This window comes from Sceloporus undulatus, chromosome 5 (genome assembly GCF_019175285.1).
Source record: "Sceloporus undulatus isolate JIND9_A2432 ecotype Alabama chromosome 5, SceUnd_v1.1, whole genome shotgun sequence".
NCBI lineage: Eukaryota > Metazoa > Chordata > Lepidosauria > Squamata > Phrynosomatidae > Sceloporus > Sceloporus undulatus.
Genome location: NC_056526.1, coordinates 4,055,041 through 4,064,654, shown reverse-complemented (window position 1 = coordinate 4,064,654; position 9,614 = coordinate 4,055,041). Strand labels below are relative to the sequence as shown.

The 9,614-nt window shown below is 41.5% G+C and overlaps 1 protein-coding gene across 1 annotated transcript in view; it reads right to left on the bottom strand.

Annotated features, from left to right (window-relative positions):
- Positions 1 to 7,223, bottom strand: part of LOC121931392 (carboxypeptidase A2-like) — a 10,513-nt gene extending 3,290 nt beyond the window's left edge. Inside the window, 7 exon segments of the mRNA XM_042469108.1 lie at positions 2 to 82; positions 602 to 703; positions 1,012 to 1,113; positions 2,371 to 2,469; positions 3,480 to 3,614; positions 4,965 to 5,046; positions 7,159 to 7,223. Coding sequence (XP_042325042.1) covers positions 2 to 82; positions 602 to 703; positions 1,012 to 1,113; positions 2,371 to 2,469; positions 3,480 to 3,614; positions 4,965 to 5,046; positions 7,159 to 7,223 — 666 coding nt within the window.
- Between the last annotated feature and the right edge of the window lie 2,391 nt (positions 7,224 to 9,614).

The window sequence follows — 9,614 nt, the reverse complement described above, 5'->3', positions numbered from 1 at the left end:
GATTTGCAACAACCATTAGAAAAATATCCATTGTGTTCAACAGGGAGTTCAGGGAAGGATCATATCCATAATCGGAGACAATCTGGAAGTACGAAAAGAGAAGCCACAGAAGGATCTTGCAGCTGTTATTCTTTGGGTGTGTTCAGTCAGACCAACACAGTCAGTGCTGACCCTTTTCCAAATGGAGATCTGCTCCCTTCTCCAAACCAAGAAATCCAAAACACTTCTGGTTCTAACCATTCCATATTAGGGAGACTCAATTTCATAATTTATTATAGCAATATTCTCCTGCTTGAGTTTGATTCATTCCCAAACATCCTAAAGGCACCAGGTTTTGTCTGATCTTGGAAGTGAAGCAGGGTCTGGCCTGGGTACTACCTGGATGGGCAACTGCCAACAAATGCCAAGTGCTGCGGGCTCTATTTCAGAGGAAGAAATGGGCCAAAGCACCTCTGAGGATTCCTTGCTTAAGGAAGTTCTGTGAAAAATTCATGGGGTTGCCATAAGTCAGCAGGCGACTTGAAGTCACATAGAGAAAGTTTGGTTCAGAGAAAAGGAGGAAAAGCATTGAGGAAAATACTATACATGAAAAGCCACGGACCTTTCTCGCAGTCCACAGAGCAGTCGCTTGGGTGACCCACTCTCGCGCATGGATTCCAGCATCGATCCAGATCGCAGGACGGTTCTTTCCTCCAGTGCTGAACTACAGAACGGAAGCTCAACTTTCAAAACAGCCATTTATTCATAAATTAAATCCTTAACCCTGTGCTTTCAACATTTGCCCCATCTCCAGGGACTCAGCAAAGCTCCTGTATTATGGCTCTCACAGGGTCCCTGTGGATTATTTTTTAAATCTATTTATTCAATTTAGATCTTACCGTTCTCCTGTCAAGGCATTCAAACCAGTTTACAAGAATTTAAAAAAGAAATTAGCTACAAAGCTATATTGCAATCCTCTCTCTGAATTGGGGAAAAGAGCACAGGGATGGCAAGTGAGGCTTCCAAATATACCTTGAGGACGTAGAGGGGCCGCTTTTCATAGGACTCTCCAATCTGTTGCTTGCTCACCAGCTGCGGGAATTCGGCCACAAGATCATCCATAGCTTGATAGATCTAAAACTCAAACAATTATGGATTTTCACACTTCTGGCAGATAACTGCAAGCATTTTTTGGGTGGTAGAGGAGGAGACAAAGGAAAATAAAAGTATATGAGGACTAGAACCTTGAACATCTTTCTGCAAGCAAGTGGAGGATGGAAAGCTGATTTTCCAACAAAACCAAAGGAAAGGAAAGTTAGGATCCTCTTGTTGCTAAAAAATATGCAAATGGATCTAGTAGCACTTTGGAGACTAATAAGAGAAAGAAAGAAGCTGGTAGCATGAGCTTTCATAGGCTTGAGCCTACTTCCTCGGATGCAAGACTCAAGTCTATGAAAGCTCATACTACCAGCTTCTTTCTTTCAGTTATTCCCAAAGGTGCTCCAAGATTCCTTTGCATACTGATTTTTCCAGACTAGCAGAGCGATGGACTTTATCACTTGGGGAAAATCGGGGTTTAAACAGTCATTTTCCCGGGAAAGTCACGCGATTGAGGTGAAGGTTTTCACACAACGTCCCGATTAAAGAGGACTTATCCCGGGAATTCCCTTTTAATTCCCGGGATAAATCCTCTCTAATTGTGATGTGTGTGAAAATCTTCATTGTGATCGCGCAACTTTCCCAGGAAAATTACTGCTTAAGCCCCCATTTCCCCCCCAGTTTCCCCGATGTGTGATAAACTCCTATGTATTTATTGCTAAGAGTGCATACAAAGAAGTACATGGCTATTAAAGGGAAGGAGACATATATTTCAGGTATGTCAGTTTCAGGAGCAGTATGTTCAAAAGGTAAAGGAGACAGTTAAAGCAATGTGAAACTGCATTATTTCTGCAGTGCAGATGCAAGTCTCAGTGCAAGATAGGTCCAGCACAGAATCATAAAGTTGGAAAGTAGTAGTAATAGTAGTAAATCTTACCTGCCACTCTCCAAGGCTGGCAGTGTGGTACAACATATATTAAAACACATAAAATCATTTAAACACATTTAAACACATTAAGTTAAAACACATAAACACAGGACACACAAAAAACACATTAAAACATAGGTGCATCATACAACATAAAATTTAAAATATATCAATTTAAAATTCATGGTTTAACACTGACTAATTTAAAGTTCAGGCTAAAATGCCTAGCTGGATGTTGCAACCTTGGACATTATGGTTGCAAAGTCCTGCCTTTGTCTCCAAAATCTTCAGCTTGACCTGACAGAAAGTGAAAGACAAAACGGACGAAGAGGAGGAAAAGGAGATTCAATTCTTGACCTACTTACGGTTTCCAAGGGGTGGTAAGCCCCATAGTTGAAACTGTTGCTGCCCCGTTCCCTTCGCTGGTTGAGGTTCATCTCTCGCCGTTCTTCATCCACTGCAGCCTAAGAAGAGAGCATCTTTCAACAGGGAGAATTTGATAGTTTCCTCTCAATTGTTTGAGAAAAAGACATGAGCCCCATCTACAATTTAATAATACGGTATTAGATGAGCTTGGAACGTATCTGTACATGCAGTCATAGCAGTCAGATACTGGTTTAACTGGCATGGCTCCATCCCATCCAATCCTGGGATTTGAACTTTGATAGATGTACAAATAGAATTCTTTCTGAGATTGCTCTGGTTCATGCTGTGAAGTAAAACCACGGACAAGGAAGCTACCATCTTCCACCGAAAGGAAGGCACGAAGGACTGAGTAGAACATGAACAGGAGCAGTCTATACAGCAACATTATGTTGCAGTTCCCATTTATAGTCATATAATAAGAAGATTGCCCAGGCTTGAGTAAAGAGTCTACAGTGGCAGAAATGACTGGTACTGTACAAGCCTTCAAAGTTATCGCCACCGCTACAAAAGGAATTTGCTACTCCCCCTGCTGCACCCATGCTGTGTGAAGCTGACATGTTTGATACCGCTTTTCATTCACAAGTGCTGTTAAATTAGAATTTGCTGGGATGGTACTGGTAGCCCAGGATCTTCTCTGCCCCATCCCGGATCCGTCCCTTCTCCCTAGCTGCCCCTCATTCCTGGAACCTTCTTCCTCCGCATGCACGGCTCATCACTTCCCTAACCAGCTTTAAGACAGAGCTGAAAACCATATTGTTTAGGGAAGCGTTCTCAGGGAATTTGTGATTGTTATCTGGCTGTCTGACAATAGTTGATGTGATGTGATTTGTTTGATATTTGATGTTTTTAATCTGTTTTTTCCTTTCTAGATGGTAATTTTATCTATTCCTCTTTTAATTGTTATTATCTTAGAATGTACGCCTTGGGCAGGCTTTTATCTACTCCTAATTTTACCAACTTTGTACAGCGCTGTGTATAATTACAGCGCTATAGAAATAAAGTTTAATAATAATAATAATAATAATAGTTTTTGCTATGTTTGGCCTACCTGGACATCTTGTATCATGATGCAGTACTTGAGGTGATGGGACTCCAGGAAGACCTTCACATTTTGGAGATTGACAAAGGGCACTTGGACATCCGCTGGCTCATTTGGGAAGGAAGGGAACCGCCAAAAGTCAAGCTGGGATAGGAAGCAGAAAATCCAAATGAGTTCTGGTGCCATTGAAATTAAATCTGCTGACCTCCAGAGAAGAGCTCCCTAGATAACCCGACTGATGTCCAAACAAGGGAGAAATGGGGCTGCCTATAAATCCCAGAGGCTGAAGACACAAGGATGGGAACTGAACTTCAAGTCAATTTTGGTTTCATGGGAGAGGATCAGAAAACTGTCCCCTGGACTAGACCCCTATAGTTTGCTCACCCCTCAATCAAGGTTTAAACTCTTTTTTCTTCTTAATTGATTTTTAAAAAATTAAATATATAAAATCATAGCAATCAAAAGAACACATAAACACCTAAAATACATTTTAAGACATACATAACAAATTGACTATCTGCAATTTACAAGCATCTCTCTCTTCACATTCTACCAACACCTTCCCCACTTCTTTCTTTTATCCTTTATCCTTCCCTTCTTTTCCTTTCCTCTTTTACTTTCATACCATACCCCTCCACTCACTCCAGCCTTCCTTTCTCTTTCTCACTCTCTCGATCACATTTTGCCCTTCTTCCCCATACCTTCTTATCACTTTCTCAAACCTTCATACACTTACACATACCATCTCTAACTTACTTCATCGTTCATACCTCCTTCCTACCTGCCAATACATTTCTATTTCCTGTCCTCTCTATTACTTTCTTTAACATTATCATAGTTTTACTGAACTTCATCTATTATCATACAGAACTAATTTCCAATATATCATCTCTTATAACTTATGTCCACAAACTTTATTCTTCCCAAATGTCTGGGTCATTTGGCAGGTGTTCCTAGTCAGACCTACTCCAACTTTCCTGATTAACCCTCTGCCATCCCACTTTTCCAGCTCCTTTTAAAATGTCCTGCTTTTGGTCTCCTCCTCCCTCCTTCTTGTTTTGTCCTCACCTTACTACAGTTGCTGCAAATTAAGTTCAAAGTACCAAAAATTTTTGCACTCAGTTAGCTTAACTGGGATGAAAGGAGAATTGTTGTTGTTGTTGTTGTTGTTGTTGTTGTTAAATGCCCTCTTGTTGACTTCAACCCATGGTGACCCCATGGATGAGATAGCTCCAAGACCTCCTGTCTCAGCAACTCTGCATAGGTCATTTTGAATTCTTATCTTATCCTCTGACATATTAGCTACTGAAGTATTGCAACTGCATTGTGGGCAAAATGACTTGGAATGTGTCTCCAAATTCCAAGGGACTAGAAGTGATTGCCATACATGCAGGGGTATATCTTAATTATGGCATATCTTTGCATGGGTTGAATGATAAAACATTGATCCACATGTGGAAAGGGCAATTAACACCCCCGTATGACATGACACACCTGGAGAGGTTGCTGGGCTCGAAGCCGTTTCAGTAGCTGGACCTGTTCCTCGTTGCAGGGCTCCACCCGGAGAACCTGGTCACTGGAATAACAAGGTTTTTACTTTGTCATCACCACCATCATCAGTTTCACCATCTTCATTATCATCACCTCCACTGACACCTTCTCAGCTATCTGCTGTCTTTGACGCTGTGATTCCCATTTCCGCAGGAAGTTGGATGTTCCAGAATTTATTTAATGAGAGGCTTTTCACACAATATAATGATAGCAATATAATTTCACTTGAACTGCCATGGCTCCATCCTATGCATATTCACAGCCAGAGAGCTCAAACTACAAATCCCAGGATTCGATAGGATGTTGCCATGGCGGTTAAAGATGGGTCACAGTGCTGTCATTGTACTCCCTTATTAGACCAAAAGTATCTTTTCAGAGTTTTTCAGGTTTTGGAATATTTGCAAATACATTAGGAGATATCTTGGAGATTGGATCCAAGTCTAAACACAAAATTCATTTATGCTTCATTTACACCGTATACCTGTAGACAGAAGGTAAATTTATACACAATATTTTAAATAATTTTGTAGGTGAAACAGTTTTTGTACATTGAACCATCAGAAAGCAAAGAGGTTACAATCTCCATTCTGGACAATCTTGGATTTTGGAATTCCAGATAAGGGAGACTCAACCTGTATAATGAGCAGGATCTATTTTCTTTGTGAGAAAGCATAGTGGACATATATATTGTTTCTTTAATTGCCATATTACCAAAGGAAGTTGTTCTGAGTGCAAATCTACTAGCACCCAAAATGTGGTGGAAGACAGACTAGGAATAGGAAACTCAAGCACCCTTGAAGGCTGTGTCTCTTTAGGACAACAAAGTATGGTAAGGATTCTTTTATTTTCACAGATTTGGAATTTTCCAGAAATTCTCCCACACAAAAATTGTGCTTGTACTTCTGTGTAATCCTGAATAAGTGCACATGAGGGTGCATCTGCCCTGTAGAACTAATGCAACTTGACATCGCTTTAAGTGCTGCGGCTCCATCCTGTGGAATCCTGGGATATGTAGTTTTACAAAGTCTTTAGCCTTCTCTGCCAGAGTACTGGTGCCTCACAAAAACTATAAATCCCAGGATTCTGTAAGATGGAGTGCTCTCTATGTTACAGGTAGTTAAAGTGATGTCAAACTGCATTTGTTCTACAGTGTAGATGCACTCTTGGAATAGCAAATAAAGTTTCTTTCACTTTCTTTTTGGAACTTTAAATGCTGGTGGAGATGTGTTCAATCCGGACATGAAGAATGGGAACAACGAAGGGGGAGGACATACGTCTGCTTATTCTGGAATGAGTAACATTTGTCAAAGCACCTATGAGAGATGGCCATCCGGCCTTTGTTTAAAAGCCTCCAAAGAAGGAGACTCCATCACACTCCAAGGCAGCAGCAGCAGCCACTGTTGAAATAGCTCTTACTGTCAGGGATTTCTTCCTACTGTTGAGGTGGAATCTCTTTTTCCTGTAGTTTCATCCATTGCTCCTTGTGCTAATCTCTGGAGCAGCAGAAAAGCTTGCTCCATCCTGGAAAACTGGAGAAGTACCAGCGGACTGGAGGAGGGCAACTGTTATTCCCATCTTCAAAAAGGAGGCAAAAGAGGACCCAGACAATTACTGCCCTGTTAGCCTGACATCTATACCAGGAATGAGGCTGGATGGCCAGCTGCCGGGGGTGCTTTGATTCTGTATTCCTGCATGGCAGAATGGGGTTGTACTGCTTGACTTTTGGGGGTATCATCCAGCTCTATGATTCTCCATATGACATCCCTTACATAGCCATCATATCACTCCTTAACCTCCTCCAGGATAAACATTCCCATCTCCCTAAGTCTCTCTTCATAAGCCTTGGGGTCTCCAGACCTTTCACCACATTGGTTGCTCTCCTCTGGACACATTCCAGTTTGTCCACATCCTTCTTGGACTGTGGTGTCCAGAATTGTACACAGTATTCCAGGTGAGGTCTCACCAAAGTAGAACAGAGTGGCATGATTATTTCCCTCACTTTAGACACTACACTCCTACTGATGCAGCCTAAAATTGTATTGGCTTTTTTAGCTGCTGCATCACACTGTTGGCTCAAATCTTTGAAGGAAGATGAAAGAAGCATAACAAAGAGACAAGAACTGGAATGGTAACTCACCCAGTAAATCTTTCCCGGCCCCAGGTTGCCCCAATGAGGGTTCCCAGCAGCAGAATCACCCTCATAGTGGAAAAATGGTCCAAAACCAGAAAAATTATGATCCAACAGGCAGGATTTGTAAGGGTTTGTGCATGTGAGGGCAGGTGCCTACCCTCAAGTCATTTTGCAGAGAGGCTCCATGTGTCTGAATTCTTATGTACCGAAGGGATCAAGGCGCCTTTCTTGATAAGAGTGTCTTCTCCTTCCGTAGGAGTTGCTTACTGAGAGATTTTCATAATTAAAGGGCAGAGGAGTTTGATCAGCAAGGTTGGCAAACAAAGCCAGGAGAGCAACCAACCTCACCACAGCCGTCAAGTGTACTTAAGTGCTCTGCATGTTTCAGCAAAGTCTATTTAGGCCAAGAAGGCTGTGAAAATAGTGATGCACTCCAGAAGCAACAGACAGGTTCTGACTTTGTTTGGGTTTGTTTTCAGTGGCTCCTGGCTGTTTCTTGTGTGCCTGATCAGCGACATTTTCCTACACAAGGTTGCATGAGAGTTTTGCACAAATGGGTGCCTCCTCTGAATTTTAGTGAGGTGCATTGTGGAATTCACTTAACCTTAGCTGCATCCACACTGCAGAAATAATCCAGTTTGACACCACTTTAATCCCCATGGCTCAATGAATGCTATAAATTTCTGAGAATTGTTGTTCGTTGAGGCACCAGGGAGCTCTGGCAGACAAGGCTAAATCTCTCACAAAACAAGCATTCCCAGAATGCCATAGCATTCACTGAGCCATGGCAGTTAAAGTGGTGTCAAACTGGGTTATTCCTGCAGTGGGGATGCAGCTAATGTCGCATCAATAGTTAATGTTCTTTACCTTCCTGTGCAAATTTACATTTATTGAGATCTAGTTGCCCTCCCTCTGCCGAAAATGCACAGCTGTCCAAATCCGTATGAAGCATACAGCCAGATGTGATACAATGTGCATTTCTGCAAATTTCCACACATACTATGGTAAAAACTGCAAAGCCTTTTTTTCCCTGGAGTTTAAGTAGTTTTTTGGCATTGCAGGATTCCTTAAGAAAACCCCGAACTCCCAAAAATCATGTGTGGCCAGATTGCATTGTATTCCATTGGAATGAGGAGTACCGTATATCTACTCGATTATAAGTCGGCCTCATATATAAGTCAAACGCAAGTTTTGGGGCCAAAATTATGGATTTTGATATAACCTGTAGATAAGTCGAGGGTTAAACCTAGGGGCATATAATGAAGGATGTAAAGGACGAATTAAAGGGAAACAATGCCAAAGAAGTTACAAAATTCCAGCAGGCATAACTATTTTTTGCCCTTACTAAAGGCAGGATAGATGAGAGAGTAGAAGGGGCTCAGTGCTTCCAGGGCAGATTAAACTCTTGCCCCCCCCCCCCTCTCTCTATACACACACACACACACACACACAGACACACACTTTAAAATACAATACATTGATCTGTGGATAAGTCGAATCAGGGTTTTTTGGGGGTCAAATTTCTACACTTCTACATGAGTATATACAGTATTTCAATTGTGTAGATAAGCCTCAAGGCTCTGATTTGGGTAAAAGGTGTCTGTGAGTGAGAATGGGACAGTTTTTCTTAATTTTACCTCCATAGGAACTCATCAACCCCAAGTCATCAATAATAGGCCAAAAATTAAAGCGGAAATTTCATTTTCATTCCGATTCAACCCAAGGAGACGGCGCATGGGTGAAAATGAATGCCTGGTGCAGCAGTTGCCCAGATCTGCCCTACGCACATGGAATATAAGGCAACCTCCTATATTCTAAATACAAGACATCCACCAAGAGAACCATGTGAAAGTGATTCCTGAACCAGAATGCTAACATTGCCCTACCTTTCAGGGCTGTTGTGTGGAATATAAACAAATGTCCATGATGCTGCTTGAACTGCTGGCTCTCTGCTATGGAATCCTGGGATGTGTAGTTTGAAGAGAAGGCTAAATATCTCACAAAATGACAAACCCCAGAATTCAATAGCATGGAGCCAAGGCAGTTCAAGCAGTGTCAAAGCGCATTGCCAGCTGCCCCTAGAATGTGGAATGACCTGCCAAAAGAGATTCGACAGGTGAATGCATGGTCAAAGTTTAAAGCAGCATTAAAGACCAGTCTCTTCCGGCAGGCTTGTCCAGATGATTTTTGAATTGCAAATTTTAAATGATTACTGTAATTTTAAAATGTGAATTGCTTTACTATCTATGTGTCTTGTTTGTTCTTTTAAACTGATGGGTGATTTAACTGATGTGGTGCTTTTAACTGGTGTTGTGCATTTGTTGGTCTGTTGTTCTCTGTCTTGGTCTGTAGGGAGAAGTGGGTAAAAAAAAATATAATACTAATTCCAATTCTAATAATAATATAATAAGAAGAAGAACAACAACAACAACAATAGGAATACAGAGAGGCATAGTAGTTTG